Consider the following 20,249-nt stretch of genomic DNA (forward strand, 5'->3'; position numbering starts at 1 on the left):
CTGATGCTGGAGAACAAATACTTGAACACTTGCCACCCTGCAGGAACTTGGCTTCTACCCGAGAGGCAAGAAGATCTTTGATAAACTAGGAAACCGGTTCAGAGTATTAGCGGCCACGAAGTCAGTGTCAGAGTCAAGATTTAAATCTAGAACTTCCGACTGGCACTGGGTCAGGTGACCAGGGGTAAGGATCCCTCGTAGCTGAGTCTTGGCCTCAGCTATATGTAACTCAAACTGAATTCTCACCACATCTAAGAAGCTACAGTTTTACAAAATCCACTAGCAAAACCAGAAGACCGCCTCTAATTTCAGAAGGAATCACTTGAAGTAAATCAGCATTTACCACAAACGGTTCAGGAAGTGAGGACAGCAGACAAGGAACTGGACAGACAATATTTATTGAGAGGTGTCAGCTCTTTGTTAAGGAGGTCATTCAGTTTGTAAAGAGGTTAAGGATTCCTGTGGGAGTGAGAAAACATATGCTACATTCACACAGAACAAGGAGATAGAGTTGGTGGAACTTGGAGATGGGGAGACCACAGGGAAGGAGTAGCTAAGTTTCCGGAGGGACCTCTAATCCAGGAACAGCCCACCCCACTCCCAAAAGAACTAGCCCCGTGTGTGCATGCTACTGAAACATCTAGGCTACTACTTCATGCATGTTTCTTTGTAATTCTTCAAAGCAGAGCTAAAGACCAAAGCCTTAGTAAGCAGAAGTTTGGTATAAACAAGAGCCACGTTCACCCAGCTCTCATTGTACTTTCCACAGTTGTACTCTAAGCATGTCTCACCAAGCTTTTTCCTCAGAGTCTTCCCAGCCCCCTTGGCGTACCTGATCATCATAGACTTCGTTGACAAAAGTTTCGCTATTCATTAGATTTTCTTCTTCTTGGCTGTTTTCTTTATCATGGTCCAAATTTCTTGACGATGTTCTACAATCACAGAACAATATCACAAGAATAGCTTGCGTATAAACCAAGGTAGAGATGGCCCAGTGCTTAAGAGTATGCCCTGCTCTTGCAGAGGACCTGAATTCAGCTTCCAGTATCCACACAGATGCTCAAAACTGTCTGGAACTCCAGTTCCAGGGATTCAACCACCTCTTCTGGCCTCTGAAGGCACTGTGCACACAGTGGACATGCATGCATTCAGACGAACACACCCAATATGTAAAAATAAATAAATCTAAAAAGCATACAATCATTTATCCACTGTCATGGTTAGCTACATAGAAACTGTGTTTCATTTTAATAATCTCTTAAATAAGGCAAGTGATCTAGAGTGGATATAGCACTTGAGTAGATTATTATGTGTTATTATGCAAATATAGGATTGATTCTCTCCTGAAGGAAGGCCAGTGACCAGTCAATGAGAAATAACTTCAAGGACAGGTAAGGGGCAGTGGGACACAGTTAAGCAGGAAAGTGGATAAAAATAGCAGAAGTACCAAGAGTGAACTAGTTACATATTAATTAGCATTTGCTTGGACATGTTCATTTTCCTGCCTTTTCTTTGGTCTATGAATTGAAGGCAGAACAATGAGACAGCTTCTAAAGCGTTAGGCCCCTTTACAATTCTTCATCCGTAGGCTGCTCAATGTTCTTTCTCAGTCCATTCAATCACTTTCTTCAAACACACCTTCCTCCTCTGTCTCACAATGTCACAAGTACCATTTGGTTACTGTTTGTTCCTTTAATGGCTTTCTTGCCCTTGGATAAAACTTGGTATAAATTCTTTTCATTAGTCCTGAATTTCATCTCCAGGTGTGGGCTACATCATGCCCTGCAATACACCAAATCCACAAAATGTAGACTTTTTAAAGAGGCACTCAAGGAGGCCAACAGAAGGAACCCCACCACGACATGATTGTGTATCCCCGAGAAGAGGGGTGCAGATACACATAAAGGGGAAAGACCTTGTGAAGGGCAAAGGAAGACACCCCACCATCTACCAGCCACTGGGATAAACAAGAAAATGAAGCGCTGTGTTAACACTTCCATCTTAGGATTCCAGCCTTCGTGAGATATGAATTTATGTTTGTGATCCCCAGCCTGGTACCTTAGCAGATTCATAACCTCCCGGCCAACACCCCTTCAATTGCTGGTGCTCCCTCATGACTCCATCATTGGGAAAACCTCACTTTCATTCCTGTAGCTTCGTCACTGACAACCCTTTAGTCAGATTTTACCCTGGCAAGTGTCTCAGGCCCCACACTGAATGACACACCTCAGGTCTCACTCAAGGAGATTGACCCAATTACTACTTTCCCAGGTCATTTAACAGGTGCCTCGTCATCTCAACCCTTCCTCTGGAAATGAATTCCTAGAGTGGACTTAAATCTTCAACCCCACTCGTGTTATTTTATAAGATGCCCTTGAAAGGGAATTCTCCCATGAAGACACTACCAGTCACTCACCTTTTGGATTTACGTTTTCTTCTGGAATGCAGAAATAGCCCCAGAACAGCCAGAATAGCCGATAAAGCAACTGCGACACTCAGGGCTACATAGCCAGTAGCCGGGCCACGGGCTACTTCTTGGCAGAACTCTCCATTATATTCCGCCAGGCAGAGGCATCTCCTCAGCTTTCCTTCCATGGTGCAGACCCCTCTCCCATTGCAAAAGTCTTGGTTACAGGGCACATGATTTGCCTCTGGTAGAGTCCTGGACTCAACAGTTTCCTCTCTTCCCTTGGTTTGGGGGAACTTGCTCTCTGGGGCAGGCATTGGCGTGGTTAGTGTTTTCCTGGCAAGATGCCTCATCCCTTCTTGTCCTAGATGTTCACCTATGGTAGACTCAGTAGCCTGGAAAAGTTTGGAAGCTTCTGGTGTCAACCTTTTCTGAACTTCTGGCTTCTTAAGTATTGATGTGGAATGGCTTCTATCTGGATTCAGACCTACAAGAATCAAGGCAGATAGAACTGTTTGCCCAACCTCCTTCCTCTAGGTTATGGTTACTCAGTCATATTTAAATTGGTGGAATCGAGGATAGATATTTAAGGGATGGCATTGAATTGGATATTCCCCAAAGCCATGAACACTGATGTACGGCTGATGTGGGTAGGAGGTACTCACAGGCCACTTCATCAGATCCATCCAGACAGTCAACATGACCGTCGCAAACTTGCTCCGTGGAAATGCACTTCTGACCATCCTTACAACACCGTGATGGCGGAGAGCACTGGACAGCTTCCACGCACGAGTGACCATCAACCAAGCAGTACCCCACGGGACACCTGCAAGTCTTGCCCTCAGGATTTGGTAAACAGATGTGACTGCATCCTCCATTGTCTTTGGAGCAGCTGTTGTTACCTGTATAACACCCCGGCCCATTCCCAAACCAGAAAGCCAAGAATATATCAAAGATTTATAGGCTCCAAGAGAGTTTTCTATAAGCTTTTTATAAATACGTTATCATCAGAAGATGCAGATGTTTCCAACAAATTAGATAGCTCTTTTATTTGATTCCTTTCAGTTAATGAGGCTCTGAGTAATTGCTAATTCTTCATAGATCAATGTGGCTTTAAATGTTTAACAAGGGACCGCCTTAAGAAAAATTGAGGTGACGTCTTAATCAATCAAGACTACATTGTGGGCGTTTTCAGTCAAATCCATCCAATGACAGAACCAGAAAGACCTTGGAAATAAAACTATTGTTAGTTGAAAGCAGAGAAGCAGGGGGGGGTGGGGTGCGGGGGATCATCCTTTTCATAGTCTGATTAAGGGAGCCATTTCTCATTTGGAATCATTCCTCAAGGCTTAGTCTTAAACTTCTAATGGTCTTGTAGTATGGGACATTCCAGGCACTGTGGCACAGAGTTCTCTTTCTAAGAACTAAGCAACAGAAAACTTGAGTGATCATCTATCACTTGGAGGAAGTCTAAAATTTATCTCCTTATTGATCCAAGACTAGCAGCCCCCCACATGACTAGCCCTCTTTGAGGCTCACAAAAATAAACAAACAAACCCAAAACAATGGGGCCACATTCTCTTAAGACTAATGTGTCCAGATCTTGTCTGACTGTTCACAAGTTTAAGCTTTAAGGCTCAATCAACATCAAATATAGATAGAACTGATGGGCCATAGAATGAAGGCTAGCTTCGCTTCGGAAATTGTGTGTGTGTGTGTGTTGCTGAAGATTCGACCCAAAGTTTCATATGTAGTAGGCAAGAGCCATGCTGACCCTCCAGCCTCCTTTTCTTTAAAGACAGGATCTCACTATGTTCCACGGATAGCCTTGAACTCACTCTGCAAGCCAGACAGACCTTGAGCTTAAACTCATCCTGCCTCAGCCCCCACCAAATAAAACCACCAACCTGCACCAACCACCAGGTGTGTCTTGTCTCAAGTGGCATTTTGTTTATAATAATATTAGTATTGTTTAGTCTACAAGAACAAAGTGATATATTCTAGTTTCTGATTCTAATAGATTTCTGTGTATTTGAATGTTGTGTGTCTTAGTGTCTGTATGTGTTTCTTGTGTTTTTTCCTTGGCTCTGATCTTCCCTGTTTGTTAATTTTGTCCTACTATGGCTTTTCGCCTTTATTTTATCTTATTTTACTATTACTACTACTATTTTAGATGCCTGTTTGTATTCTAATGTGAGAGAGAAAGAGTGTGGATTTGGGTGTGAGGGAAGTGGGGAGTGTCTAGGAGAAATTGGAGGAGGGGAAAGAGTGATCAGAATATACAACTAATCTGTTTTCAATTTTAAAAAAGTTGTGAGTGGAGGAGGCAGGCTCATTGGTAACACTCAGGCCCTGTGTTCATAAAGGCTGGGTAGATCCCAAGCACAGCAAGTACACAAAACAACAACACAGAAAAGGAAACCAAACATCAGCCGCCCGAAAGCCAGAGTCTGGAAGGTCCATGAAGGAAAAAAAAATTATAAAATAAAACTTAAGAGAAGAAAGTCAAACAGAACTCAAGTTTTATAGTGTAGATCTTTGGCTTCCCCCAAAGGTCCCTATGGTAAAGGGTCTGATATCAGTACAACACTATTGAAAGGCACTGAAAATAGAAGAGATATGACTGTGTGTATGTGTGTGTGTGCGTGTATGCGTACGTGCGCACATGCATGTGTTGGGTACTTAGATACTGGAAGTACCCCTCTGAAGAGCATTCTATGATTCTAGTCTCTTCTTTTGAAAGCCAGCACACCGAATCCATCAACTCCCAGCCCAATGGATTTACCATGGCCATGCTTGGTACCCAGTTTAGAAGACAGTGGGGTCAACGGTGTACCTGACCCAGACAGTAGAGAACAGCATATACACACACGCATTGGGCAGACCAGTGAGAGTTTTAGACAGGAATATTTTTACATCATGGGAAACACAAAGGCACTCCAAGGAGATGGTAGGGCAGAGTGCCCCCTCCGTGGGATTGTCACAATCATGGGAGGTGTACTTACCCTGTTGACTAAGTGTACTATAAACTTTTAGGTCTACAACCTTCTGGTCTACTTGGAACCATTGATTTTCCGAGACTTGAGCTTTGCTGTACCAAACTTTGGTGATCTGGGCTGAAACAAAAGCCAGCGAGTAACTGTTAACAGAAAGAAAATCCATGGCAGAACCATTCCTAGGCAATGAAGTGGGTTTAGGAGAAACACTTTAACTCATCTGTGTGAGCCAGCGAAGCAAAAAGAATTTTTCAGAATAGGTGCGTATTTTTCTGTGTTTCATTGTGAGAAAGATATGCTGAGAAAACCTTTAAAAATGACAAATTTCCAACCAAAACCAGGTCACATGGCATGTCCTCCACAGCAGAGTCACCTGTTAGGCCTGCGTGGTGACAAACACTCCTAACAGTAGCACTTTGGAGGCTGAGACGGGAAGACTGAATTTGGGGCTACAGAGTGAGACGCTGTCTCAAAAAACGACACACAAAAATATCCAAGTTACATGTCAATAAATTAATTGAATGTTGAGCTAGAAAGAACAAGTGACACGTAAATGTGGGCTATGCAATGAGGGATTGTCTCAGAATTGATTGGAACACATGTCTGGAAATAGCTCTCTTGTAGGAGGCGATGTGCGGGATCCTAAAGAGGATGGGAAGTGGCTCATCCCACACCTCAGACGCTTGGAGGTAGGGAGGATCTGGGAAAAAGTTCTGCTGGGGATGATTGACACCTGGATATTGAAGGAGACAGGTTTATTTTAAATCTTTTCTGCAGTTTCATCAAGTCTAGATATTCACCCAGAGTTTATTCCCAGGACTCTAGCTAGCGTAGACATCATGATGTATTAGAATACTGGGATTTGGGGCAACCCCCTTAATATGCTAGAAATGGCCACACTCGAGTCCTGAAAAAAGCTATATGTGTGCCAGTAAAGCAGAAGCAGGGATAAGAGGGGGATGGAGGAGGGCAACAGCATAGGGAACAGGGCTTTGGGAAAGGCTGTCACAAACTATTAACAACCAACATGTGTGAAAATGTCACAGTGAAACCTATTTCTTTTATGTGAATTGGAAAAAGTAATTTAAAAATGAGAAGAGAAAGAGTGCTGCGTAGTCCACCTTGTGCCTCAGGTTTACTTTGTCAACTATGACACGTCCTGTCATTTGATGGGGAAGCTGGGATGGCTAGTAACTGAGAGCAGACATGCCCCTTGTTCTAACTCCGGGCCTACTTCTCTCTTGCATGAGCTTATCCAAAGGTCCATGTTTTGAGGGCTTGGTCTCCAGCTTAGGGCTAATGGGAAGGAAGTTAGGTTGCTAAGGGCATGCCATAGATGGGAATTTCAGGTCCCTGGCCTTCCTTGTTTTCTCTCTTTGCTTTTTGCATCCATGGGACAATTTGTTTCTCTGCCACATGACACATTGCGATATACTTCCTCACCAAAGAGCCAAATGCAACCAGACAAGTGCCCCGAAACCCATGGAGCTATGAATCCAAATCCTCTTCTCCTCGTGAGTCGGTTGTCAGGCGTGTTTCGTCACAGTGACAGATCGGTGGCATAGCAGTAAGAAGCATCAAATAAAATACAGACATTTCGAGACCTAAGCTTAGTCATAGAGAGCAGGGGTTCTCAACTTGTGGGTCGCAACTTCTATTGTATTCCCTATGTTTCAGATATTTACATTACGATTACGATTCAGAACAGCAGCAAAATTACAGTTATGAAGTACAAATGAAATAATGTTATGGTTGGGGGGGGTCACCACAACATGAGGAACTGTATTAAAGGGTCGCAGCCTTAGGAAGGTTGAGAAACGCTGATATAAAGAGTAATCAAGTAAGTGACAGGTCCTCCAAGTCTCAGATGCATTGTTACACATCCTCCTCTAGGTAAAGGAAGTTGGTCATTCTTCCGAGAGCAAGACACTGCTAGGGACAGGTGCTAAGAAGAAGCAGATGCTCTTTGGAGTGCAGGAGTAAATTCAGATCACAGTTCAATCCATACAACAAGACATACCATCATCAACTGTTGTCCACAGCATCATGTCTTGGCCACATGCAAAGAGGCGAAGACCCTTTACTCCTTGGTGCTCCACTCTGTATCCTGAGCCATCTAGCTGAATACTTTGGATAAGCCCCTGCCCTAGGAAGAGATGCTTAGTTAATTTTGTTTAGTCCCAAAAGCTGTACTTTATCCTGGAACTTGATATGTCTTGCCTCAGCTTCAGGATGATGCTGAATGTTTGCCATTCAGGCTCTGAAGCCGATTCTCCCTCATTCACCTCTTTGTAACAATGATGCATCGTGATTTGCATCTATATATGTGCACATATATGTATATATTTTATATATGTATAGTATATATATAGTATACGTGGTGTGTATGAGTCACAGTGATTTGCATATATATGCATAGTATATATGTACATACACTATACAGTCTATGTGGTATGTGTGTATGTGAATATGATAAGTGTGTAAGTCACGTATACGCACATGAGTGCAGGTGTGCTTGTGTCACAGCATGTTTTAAGGTCAGCTGACAAAATCAGGTTTTTTGTTTCAGGCAGAAGCTCTTTGGTTTATGCTATCACATATACCAGGCTAGCTGATCCATAAGGTCCCACCTCCAATGTCATCATAGGGCAACTGGGATTATCACCATGTGCTACGGTGTGCAGCTTTATGCAGTTCTTGGGCTCTAAACACAGGTCTTCGTGTTTGCAAGGTAGGTGCCCTTCCCATTGAACCATCTCCCCACTATTATTCAGACTTTCTGGGTTCTCAGTCCTATCTTTTACAAATGACTGTGTGGTCTCTACTCTGCTACTTAGGACAAGCTTTTCCTTGTCTTTATTGTGTGGGCAGATGTAGACTGAGTTGTGCAAGCTCATAGCTGAAGATCATTGGCCAGAACTTCGTTACCCAGTGCACGGTCTGACAGGGTCATATTTAGGGTGCAGATATTAATCACTTACCAGTATCAGCCCAGTATACTCGGGTCCCTGAATCCGAAAAGGCCAGGCCCACAGGTACCTGGGACTTCAGCCACACTGCCCTTCTCCTGCCGCCATCCATAGAGGCACATTCAATGCTGGCACCATGTCTCCTATCATCCTGAGAACCCAGGTCTGCCAAGCACATGACTGCCGTAGGTGGGTGGAGGACAATGGAGGTCGGGTGGTAAAGGTTTTTGCTGAGCAAGACTATGGGATGTTGGCCTTTGGAGGAAGCAACATTGACGTGGGGGTTCTCACTGGCAATCCAATATATGTTCCCACTCAGCCAGTCCAGAGCAAAGTCAACCACTGTCCCCTTCCCAGATATGATTCTCTGCCATGACAGGATCCCTGGTTCTTCCAGCCTCAGTAGCCTGATGTCACTGGTATTTAGCTCTGACAGGTAGAGGGCCTTTTCCTGGATGAGATAATCCACCGAGGCCAGCTGATTGACGCTGGTGAAGGGGAGCGTTCTGTGTTCCGGTAGAGTTGTTTGTTGTGTCTCAGTCTTAAGGTTTTTCAGATAGATCTATGAGGAAAAATCAGATGGGTAGTACTGGTCGAGTCTCCTCTCTTTTGTTTTAAATCTCAATATGACATTGGTGCTAGGATTCTTAAATGAGTATTTTCAGACCTTCCCCTGCCGAAAGCAGAAAGCAGTTAATGTGTTTCTTTCCTGGAGCCTCTACCATGGAGGATCCCTAAAACCCACATGTCTTAGTCAAGGTTACTATTGCTGTAACCATAACCAAAAGCAAGTTGGGCCGAAAGGGGTTTATTTGGCTTATGCGTTTATATCATAGTTCATCATCAAAAGAAGTCAAGACAGGAACTCAAACAGGACAGGTTCCTGGAGGCATGTGCTGATGTAGAGGCCATGGATGGGCGCTACTGACTGATTCGCTCGGCCTGCTTTGTTATAGAACCCAAGACCACCAGCCCAGGGATGGCACCACGAATTAAGCACAGGAATGTCAGGAAAGCACTGAAACAATACCTGGGTGAGAACAGTGGGCAATACCAGGAACACAAAGGCAGACTCTTGGAGAGAGACACAGGTGATTCCATCATCCGCCAGCAGGAGGCCAACCGGGCAACGACAGCTTCCTTTAGCCCGTGGGCTCAGAAGGCACAAGTGAGAACATCCCCTGTCCAGGCAAGGACTGGAAGACTTGGGCTGGAGGACTTCATGCATGATCTGAAAGAAAAGAGCTGGATGCTGGCAGTGCTAAATCCTTTCCAATAGCAAGTCAATGGATTCTCTTCCCCTTTTTTCCTTACCTTCTACCTCCTTCTCTTATCTCTTTCTTTATCTATGTGCAAGGATTGAAAACAGCCTCAAGTCTCCTTAGCAAGTACCACTCTACCATGGAGCTACAGACACAGCCCAGATCACTATGGGTGGATGCCACCTAACTTGGTGATTGGCTAGTTTGTAGACATATCTTTTTCCTGAAGGACCAGGAAGATATTTTAAGAGGACTCCACGTACCTTGAGTCCAAAGGGCTGTCCAGAACGCTTGATGAGGACAGTCCTGTCCTTGCCTGTCGTCTTCTCCACGTGCTGTATTGTTCTCGTCTTCAGGTCAGACCAGAAGATCTTATCTTCAAACACAGCGACTGAAAAGGGGTTCTTGATTTGTGTTAGCTGCAACATCTACAACGGTGAAGGTGAGCTTTCTGGGGTGAGGTTTACACAAGACACATGGTATCTGAACTGAGCCTAATGTCAAAAGGGCACTTACACTAACGCCACTGCCATCCAGGTTGGCAGAGCCAATGCAGTGAAATTTCTCATCAGACCAGAATATCTTCCAGCTTGACTGGTCAAGGGCGAGGCTAGTTGGCCGACCGAGACCTTGATTGACAAGCGTCTTTCTGCTGCTCCCATCCATGCCGGCTTGCTCTATTTGAGGTTCTCCTCCAATTTTGGACCAGTACATCAGTCTGTGTGAGTAAATGCCAGCTTTCAGGCAGTCTATTGCTTTGGAGAAAACATCTATCAATTCGTTTCTTAGAACGTTTACTTACAAAGATTACAAATGGACACAAAACGTAGTAGCTTTGAATTCAATGTCATCATAGCAAAAAGGAAACATGCTGACTGACGGCTCAATTAGTTTTTTCCTCAATTTTTAATTAGTTCCATTTCTTAAGTATAACTGTGAAATATTAGAAGGAAGCTTTTCTTGAAATTTTATGGTGATTGGTTGTCACAAGAAGCTAGGGAGTACAGTAGTTCTCAACCTGGAAAGGAACCAGGGAACTTGCCAATCTTTCCTCAGCTAGAAGGTGGGCTTACAAACATAGAAAATAAAAAATAGAAAAAAAGGGGAAAAAATAAAAATAGGTTGAAAAGTACGCTAAAAAATAGCTTTAAAAATTATCATGGAGGGGGCTGGAGAGATGGCTCAGAGGTTAAGACCTCTTCCAGAGGTCCTGAGTTCAATTCCCAGCAACCACATGGTGGCTCACAACCATCTATAATGAGATCTGGTGCCATCTTCTGGCATACAAACATACATGGAAGGAATGTTGTATACATAATAAATAAATAAATCTTTAAAAAAATTATCATGGATGGATGCGTAGGTGAGACTACATTATTCACTCTAACTGTTAAATCCACCAGAAACTACTGTTAGTATTTTGAAATTCATGCTGAAAATTTCTTCTGGAAAGCAAAGGACATGGTCAACAAGACAAAATAACAGCCTACAGAATGGGAAAAGATCTTCACAAACCCCACATCAGACAGAGGTCTGATCTCCAAAATATACAAAGAACTCAAGAAATTGGTCATCAAAAGAACAAATAATCCAATAAAAAATGGACCTAAACAGAGAATTCTCAACAGAGAAAATGTTCAACATCCTTAGTCATCAGAGCAATGCAAATCAAAACAACTCTGAGATTCCATCTTACACCTGTAAGAATGGCCAAGATCAAAAACACTGATAACAACTTATGCTGGAGATTGTGAGATAAAGGGAATACTTCTGCATTGCTGGTAGGAATGCAAGCTGGAACAGCCCCTTTGGATGTCAGTATGGCGATTTCTCTGAAAATTAAGAAACAACCTTCCTCAAGACCCAGTAATACCACTTTTGGATGCTCAATCGTGTCACAAGGACATGTGCTCAACTATGTTCATAGCAGCATTGTTTGTCATAGCCAGAACCTGGAAACAACCTAAATGCCCCTCAACCAAAGAATGGATAAGGAAAATGTGATACCCAGCACCACATTGGAGTACTACACAGCAGAAAAAAATAATAACATCTTGAATTTTTTGGAAAAATGGACGGAGATAGAAAACATTATTTTGAGTGAGATAATCCAGACACAGAAAAACAATTATCACATGTACTCACTCATAAGTGGTTTTTTTTTTAACATAAAGCAAAGAAAACCAGCCTACAAATCACAATCCTAGAGAACTTAGACAACAATGAGGACACTAAGAGAGTCCTTACATAGATCTAATCTACATGGGAAGTAGAAAGTAGAAAAAAACAAGATCTCCTGAGTAAATTGGAGCATGGGGACCTTGGGGGAGGGTTAAAGGGGAGAGTCAGGGAGGGGAGAAGAGAAAAATGTAGAGCTCAATAAAAATCAATCAAACAATCAATAAATAAAATACATATTACACAAGAAAAAAAGAAGAACGAGGATAAACGTGGGTTACCACTGGACCTTAGGTCCCCTCTATCTTTTTCTTGTATCGGTTACACCTATAGTTATCCCAGTGACAGACTGGGAATATTACCTGAACTTGTGTGCCTTTGGGCTGGAGAGATGGACCAATGGTAAAAGCTATTGCCTTGAAACCTGACCACTTGAGTTCAATTCTTGGAAACCATCTGATGGGAAGGGAGAACCAACTCCTTCAAATTGTCTTCTGACTTTCATATGTGTGCCATAGCACTGGAACACACACACACACATGTGCACACACACACGTGCATACACACACACGTGCGCACACACACACACACACACAAAGTTTTCTCAGAAAGAAAGGACTGTAAGTGGAATCACTCAAGCTTCACTCAAATCTAGATGACCCTGATTTAACCATCCTTACTAGCTCCCTTCTCTCCTCATCTGCCATTTAAAAATCAAAATGTGAAAAAAAAAATCAAAATGTGTTCTAAGAGTTCATTTGTTTGTCTTAGAAACCAGTGGTGGACCAGGACTAGAGTTGCACTTGGAATTTTCCCCAACGTTTCGAGACCTGTAATAACCATGCTTCTGGTTGACACAGATCAGCCCTAGTTCTAAACCCAGACACATTTTTGATTCACTCGTTCTGCATTGGATAGCACAAGCATCAGAGTAGAACTAGGCAGGGATAACCAGCTTAAGGTTCTTGACCAGGCATTTTGATCCCCAACTCACCCATTTAGGGGATCCAAAGCCAAAGACTGGGGCTGAATCATATCATCCAGGACAACTGTGTGCTCGGACTTTCCTCTCTCAACAGCAGTTAACTGAATCGCCAAAATCTGGCCAGCTCCCCTATCGGTCCAGTAGAGATTCCTTCCAATCCAGTCAACCACTATACAGTCTGGCTTTATCCCTAAAAAGAGCATTCAACAGGTATGCTTACACTGCATTGTAACTTCAGTCAGCTTAAGCCAAGAGATTCTAGACTTGCAAACCATATTCATTCATTTCCCAAGTGCTAACACATAAACAACAGAAAAAAACTATTAATATATCCCCAAATACTATTGTAGAGAAAGATAACCAGTAAAAGCAGTGGCCAATAGGTTGCAGCCTGGTCCCACTGAAATGAAAATGGTGGCATCTTTCTATTTCTTACTAACTAGCAAGACTTGGTCCCTTTCAATGGAGGAGGCAAATCCCATCCCAGGTTCACAGCAATTGCCCCTCATTGTGTTGTTTATGCTCTGTATGTTTACTAGGAGCTTTCCAGTAGGGCATACCTCTCACCACTATCCCATCCTTCTTCATGGCCATACTCATCCACCTTATACTTTCTGCATTGGGATCTGCCCAGAAGATTTTCTGATCCACTAAGTCATAGTCCACAGAGTAGATAGCCAGGGTCTTGTCAGTGGTTGCCAGGATATCTTCTTTTAAGCTTCGCAGTCCGGAAAGGAATAGGTTAAACTCAATTGCAACAAGCAGGATTGGCTCAGCACCTGCCAAGAAGAAAGGGCTTTCAACGTGACCACAAAGGAGTTTATACAGACAAGATCAGCACAGGCTCAACGTGACCACAAAGGAGTTTATACAGACAAGATCAGCACAGGCTAAAGAATAAAAGAATATGACACGATATGCGGCTTTTGGATTCTTGTTGCTGAGGCTGGGCTGTCAATTAGCTCAAATGGAAGGAGTGCTTATAACACAATGGTTACAATAATAACCGTGCCTTAAGGGTATATGGAATACAGTAATTATTAGCTTATATTAAAAGCAACAACTCCTTTATTTTCTTGGTGAGCAAAATAATGAGTTTCATTGTGACATTTGCATTATACACATCATTGTCCCTTGCCCATATCTACTCTCTCCATCCATTTCCATCCCCCATCAATGTTGATCTATTATTTCCCTTCTTCAAACAGTCCCCGTTCTGCTTTTCTGCCACAAAGACACACACACAAATACCACATATGAGAGAGAATATGTGCTATTTTATCTTTCTCCCCTCTATTATCCTCTCTTATCCCCCTTTAATCCTCTTTGTCCCCACCCATGATCCCTTTTTGACTTTTATATCCTGCATCTATTCATATAGAAATCCAGATTCCACAAAGAAAAGGACAACTGCAATATTTGCCTCTTGAGTCTGGCTTATTTCACTTAACATAATCTCCAGTTCTACTCCTTTTCCTGCCAGTGACATAATTTCATTTTTCTTTATGGCCAAATAAATTCCACATTTTCTTTATCCACACATTTGTTGGTAAGCATTAGGCTGGTCATGAATGAAATACTGGGGCAGAGAAACTGGAAAGAAAGGTTAGATGTGATAAGTTAGGTTGACACACAGACACAGCATTAGGGATTCAGCACTCATGACCCAAGACTTAGAAAACATTGCCAGCTCCAGGTTACCTGTTGCCTTACAAGTGTGGCCATCGGGGCCCAGCAAGTAGCCAGGGTGACAGGCACAGTTATATGAGCCCTCAGTATTGATACAGGTCTGACTGCAAGGTCGACCAGTTGGCCACTGGCACTCATTTACATCCTGACAAATTAGACCGCTGTTATCCAGTTCAAAACCTGGGGCACAAGCACACACCTGAAAGAGATAAGAAGTCATCAACTCATTCCAAAGGCAGAACAGCACTGATCAAAGAGCCTTGATCTTCCTATGAAATTCACATGGGGCTACATTTCATTTTGACAACAGAAGCAGCTTTGCTTCAAACAGTCACTTCTCTTTTCCTCATCCACTTCGCTGTACCTGTTACACCGTTCCAGCCTTCATGGGACCAGAGTAACAATGGTCAGGTTCAGCCCAGGACGCCAGAGCCTCCACTGCCTTCATGAGATGCGAGCATATGAAGCTAACTGAGTTGGTCATCTGCCAGTAGAGGGTGGCTGTTACCAAACAGCAGAACACTTTCTTTTACTGCACTAAGAGACTTGAGTTCACTGCTTGCAACTGAGTAAAGCTGCCTTAACCTAGCCAATTCTTGACTTAAGAGCACGGCAGATTCCATATATCCATAGGGAATCAACTTTCAGGTTGTCATTTTCCTGACCTGCCTGGATGTTTGGATCTTAGCACCATGTAACATTTCTCCTACGGCTCAAGAAGAGACGGGAAGGGCCACAGGTATACGTCTTTGAGATTAAGGTGCCATCGGGAACCACCTGAATGAGTGCCCCCTTGGCTTTTCTCAGCACGGATGCAGCTGATAGAGAACAAACCATATAACTTCAGCAACTCACTGGCCCAGCTGGGGTCTGGTAGCAGGCATGGTAACATTGCTCGGGGCTGCAGGCTGACGAAGAACACTCTCCACCCTCATCTGAACCATCCGCACAGTCCTCTCGCCCATCACACACCACACTGAAGCTGAGGCAGGCGCCAGTGGCACACTGGAACTCGGAATCCAGGCACTTCTGCGGAGCACCTGTTGGGGCAGGGGATTGCCTTCCTTTAGAGTTTTACAATGGAGCCCTAAACTTCCTACCCCTAAAAGACCCCTCCAATGAGAAAAGAGGGTGAACTTCAGCTTCTGTAGTGTTTGCAGGCAAACCTTTGGCTTCTGCCTCAGTGAGAATGCCCGGCACTCACACTCAGCCTCGTCACTGCTGTCTCTGCAGTCACTCTGTCCATCACAGTGCCAGAAATCAGGTACACATTGGTCTCCACTTCTACAGGCCCACTGCCTTGGGCCACATGGAAGCACCTCGGGGTCGCAGTCCTGGAATACAGTGATAGTCAGTGCCCACCCTCTCTAGCTAAGTCAGGGGGCTGCAGAGTTAGACAAGGCCCCAGCCAAGGAGACTACGCTCAAGTTTCTTCTGCAAGAATGCCAGAGGAAACCTAAGTGCCCAAAAGGGACAAAGTATGAGATCAGTCTCTTCAGTAGCTGGACATGCATTACACCCTTAAGAGTAGTTTGTTTCCCCAGAGAGACTCCCTTGGAGGAAAGTGGTTATCAGTTGGAGATGGCTTCCAGGTTGGGGATGAGGTATATATCTACTTCTCCTTCTAGATCTAAGACCCTATCTGGTGCAGACCCATGCAGGCCCTGTGCGTGCTGCCTCAGTCTCTGGTTTCATACGTGCTTCTGTTCTGTTGTGTTTCGAAGGCCTTATTTCATTGCTGTTTACAGCCTCGTCAGAAGAGTGACCGCCACAAATCCTTTGCGACTCATTCCTGGCACGTTTTCCTTGACTTGGGGTAATGGACTATGGCCATTATCTGGCCTCTAGGGAAGGAAGTAACCATGCCTACAGGGGACATGAGTGAGACTCAGCCTCCTCATTGGCCTTGGAGAAAGGGTGGCATTTGACCTTGAGAAGTGACATGACCGTGGCCTTGTCGAGGTCGCACCCGCTTAGACTGAGGAGGACAAGAACCTCAAATGGAATTGAGTCTGGGCTTCTGCTCAGGTTCTTGAGCTTAGAGCTACCCTGGACAGCATTCCCTCCTGTGGATAAGATTGACATCCGAGCAGAACACAACTATAGGTGCTCACAAGGAGTGGCCTGCCAGGTAAGGCAAGCAAATAAACTGTTCCGTGAATAATTGGAAAAAGAAATAAAAGTGTGGGGGAATGGATCAATTGGGACAGCTTCACTTCATCTGGATGAGAGAAGCAAAGGAACCCAATTGAGAAATGAACCCACAGCTCTTTCTGCCACAGCGAAACGTGCTCCAGTGAACTAAATTTGACAGCATTGTGGGGCAGTGGTACCGCCCCCCTTTAGTCTCAGCACTTGGTGGGGGGGGGCTTTGAGGGTCAGAGGCAGGTGGATCTATGAGTTTGAGGCCAGCCCGGTCTACAGAGTGAGTTCCAGGACTGCCAGGGCTACACAGAGAAACCCTGTCTCAAAATCAAGAACAACAAAAATAAAATAAAACCAAACAAAATTGACAGCGTCTTTAGCATCTTCTCTGACTTGGGAGGGGCCGTCTGTGTAGCTGATTAACCCCAGAGCTTTTAGACCCATTCCTAGCTTCTGAGCACTAAGGTCATGTGCAAGTAGGGGGCGTCTGGGACAGTCCTTGAGCTCCAGTAAGCTTCATGGTGACAATGCAAAGCAGCTAGGGGACAAGCCTGTCCCATCTCAGAGCTCAGCTTTGGATTGGCTGTTCAAGCCATGGGGATCATGTTCTAATCCTTGGAGTCCTCCTACAACACAAGTTCCTCTAAATTTGGTTTTCTGCAGTTTCCCGGCCACACTCCAATGCAGTCATGGGTGATTAATCTGCCTCCATGTTTTCCTGAATTTCCCAACAGAGAGTATGTGTCACTGTGGTGTTTGAGAGCTGCAGTCAGCAAGCCATTCTGCATAGACAATCAAAAATATTTCTGAAAAGTGATTCTTTAACATGCATTTAACAGATTGCTTCCTGTCTCTGCTCCCTAAACAATGTTGTGTGAAAACTACTCGGCATAAACATGGCACTAGTTGTTATAAGTAACCTAAAGAGGACTTAATGTATTGGAACATGTGGGTTCATTATAAGCAAATACTATGCTACACCCTATGAAAGACTTGGGCATCCACAGATTCTGGCATCCTTACTCCCTTTGGCTACTCAGGGGCAATAGTACCTCTGCATATGTCTGAAGGAGGGGTAGCTACCTTCTCATCGGTTCCATCTTTGCAGTCTGCATCATGGTCACATATCCACTCTGTCAACACACATTCTCCACTCTTCAGACATCTCATCTCCCCTTCTGGACATCGTAGGGCAACAGGGCATCCTTCCTCATCTGAGTGGTCCAGGCAGTCTCGGTTCCCATCACAATGCAGAGAAGACGGTATGCATTGGCCATTCCCACACTGAAATTCAGAGGAGCTGCATTCTTCACGAACTGAGAAAGGTAACGCTTTAGGTAAGAGCTCGGACAACTCTGAAGAAACCCAGTGACAAGGAAAACACTTTAGAGACTCTCTCAAGTTCTGCTGTCACCTTGGGAAGCAGCCCCACCAGGCAGGAAATCATCTCTAGGTAAGAGCTACACTAGGAAGGACCTACTGTTAATCTAATGCCCTGTCTTGGTCCTTAGGACTGAAGAACAGGGATGGGAGGACCTACAGCAGATCCTGAAATAAGCAAAGTGAGGAACCTCCTTTGCAAACTATTCATGCAAGAGAAATTCTCTCACAACCTCCAAAATGTTCTATAATTTGTTTTGTTGGACTCATTGTCTACAGACAAAAACTGCTTGATTGATCCCCAGAAAAAGACATAAATAAAATATCAAAGGTATATTCCATCCAGAGCACAGGCTCCTTCAAGTATCTCATTCTCCCTGATGAGTTCTTGGCCCCAGGTGCAATCACAGCTCCGGCTACATGGTCCATTCCACATCCAAACCTGCTGAGGTCCCACCCAGTTCTTCCCACTTCAATTCTTGACCCTCCTACAAGGTGATGCAGGTCTCTGAACCACATCATTAGAAAGACAAATAAAGACTCTTCAGTCCATAAAAATGAAAGGAGGGTTACAAGGCCTACAAATGATATGGCCCAGGGGGTGAAAAGACCAAATGCAAAGTGCTCAGGGAAGTAGATCTTTAACTTGACAAAAAAAATAATTTTGGAAACTAGACCTATTTTTCATTACTGGAAATATTCTTGTTATTCTTGTTATGTGTGTGGTAGGACTCTCTAGATGTCTCTAGTTCCAACTCTTTACCATCAAACTTCTACAGTAAGTATAGCGCCCAATGTGTGTGTGTGTGTGTGTGTGTGTGTGTGTGTGTGTGAGTGTGTGTGTGTGTGTGTTTCCAGGTGGGATATAGCACTATGCCTTTTGTGTCAGCTCTCACACTTTAAGCCAGCATCTTTAGTGCCATCTCCTTAGAACTATGCTTTCCACATTTCATACTCTGGTGATTTTACTATTCCAATAACCTCAGAGCCATGCAAGTGCTGTCATATGCTCCCGGCACAAGAAGATGTCACGGCAGGCATGATAGCACACACCTTTGATCCTGGTGCTTGGAGGCAGCGGCATGAGGATCTTGATGAGTGCAAAGCCATCCTGATCTATGTGGCAAGTTCCAGACCAGCCAGGGCTACATATTGAGAATCTGTCTCCAAAACAAACCACCCCATACACACACCAAGAAAAAAGCTGTGGTGGGTCTAATGAAGCAGATGATTATATTAAATGTGATTGTTAATGAAAATCAACAGCATAGAGGCATCTTTAAATAGCGCTACTTAAACAATGCAACAATATATTGGTTAAATGATAAAGGTGCTGTGGCCAGCGGTTTGAAGGAATCCAGCCTTAGATTCCCCCGCCCCCAGGAGCAAGGGCTCAATACCTGCTCAATGGGTCATGTTTAGGTTACCCTTCAGAGCAATGTTATAGAACATAATTTCCCAAAAGAAGAGGCGTCAACTATGAGACAGTTGGAAGTACTCCTGGAGGCCAGACATCCGGGGAGGGGCAGGCATGATGGTGCATTCCTTTAGTCCTATAGCTCCGGAGGCAGAGGGAGGTGGACCTCTGTGAATTCCAGGTCAGCCAGGGCTGCAAGGTGAAACCCAGCACCCCTCTTTACAGACACACACACACACACACATGCATGCACACACACACACCTTAAGTTCATGGAACTTACCGCACCCTTGCTCATCTCTTCTGTCCAAACAGTCTAGTTTCCCATCACACCGCCAGCTCTTAGGGATACAGCGGGTCTTGTTGTCACAGCGCAGTGAGCAGTCTTCAGCAGGCCGCCAGCAGCCCAGCTCATCAGACCCATCCGGGCACTGCTGAGCTCCATCGCAGTGGTCTTTCTCCTCTATGCACCGGCTTCCATCCAGACACTGGAAAGCCCCTAGCATGGAGAGAAAACCCCTAGCATAGAGAAGGTCCAAGACTCGCATTGGTCCAGAAGGAAGGTTTCAAACAAGATGGCCTCACTTTGTTCCAATGTCTAAAGGGTCTACAAACTGCATCTCCTTTGATGTGTGTTCTAGTGTGTGGCTGATATATAAGCCATCTTAATGTGCTCAGGTCAATTATGCTACCAACCTGAACTGAGTTATTTAAATAAGACAGCATGTGTTTGGTTTCTTTGATAATTTGTTAAATGACTACCAACTCTTAGAAGTGGGCCACTTAGGACATTCTGTGGACCAGCCTATAAAAAGGCAGAT

General features: G+C 44.2%; 1 protein-coding gene across 2 annotated transcripts in view; it reads right to left on the bottom strand.

The window, feature by feature from the left end:
• Nucleotides 1-382: 382 nt before the first annotated feature.
• LOC121462434 (low-density lipoprotein receptor-related protein 1-like) overlaps nt 383-20,249 on the bottom strand; it is a 48,667-nt gene continuing 28,800 nt past the window's right edge. The window contains exons 17-33 of one of the 2 annotated variants that reach the window (XM_041674014.1): nt 19,712-19,927; nt 17,715-17,947; nt 15,691-15,820; nt 15,342-15,526; nt 14,499-14,685; nt 13,358-13,576; nt 12,807-12,987; nt 10,151-10,352; nt 9,898-10,062; nt 9,403-9,603; nt 8,385-8,934; nt 7,424-7,549; nt 5,413-5,523; nt 3,073-3,309; nt 2,417-2,894; nt 833-932; nt 383-459 (exon numbers count right to left, since the gene is read on the bottom strand). In XM_041674014.1, the coding sequence (XP_041529948.1) occupies nt 430-459; nt 833-932; nt 2,417-2,894; nt 3,073-3,309; nt 5,413-5,523; nt 7,424-7,549; nt 8,385-8,934; nt 9,403-9,603; nt 9,898-10,062; nt 10,151-10,352; nt 12,807-12,987; nt 13,358-13,576; nt 14,499-14,685; nt 15,342-15,526; nt 15,691-15,820; nt 17,715-17,947; nt 19,712-19,927 (3,551 nt within the window). In that variant the 3' untranslated portion in view covers nt 383-429. Of the gene's footprint in view, nt 933-2,416; nt 2,895-3,072; nt 3,310-5,412; nt 5,524-7,423; nt 7,550-8,384; nt 8,935-9,402; nt 9,604-9,897; nt 10,063-10,150; nt 10,353-12,806; nt 12,988-13,357; nt 13,577-14,498; nt 14,686-15,341; nt 15,527-15,690; nt 15,821-17,714; nt 17,948-19,711; nt 19,928-20,249 lie in introns of both variants that reach the window. The other variant, XM_041674013.1, reaches the window with a different exon arrangement.

This window comes from Microtus oregoni, unplaced genomic scaffold (assembly GCF_018167655.1).
Source record: "Microtus oregoni isolate MIOR12 unplaced genomic scaffold, Mior012 000024F_ref0000369, whole genome shotgun sequence".
Classification (NCBI taxonomy): Eukaryota; Metazoa; Chordata; class Mammalia; order Rodentia; family Cricetidae; genus Microtus; species Microtus oregoni.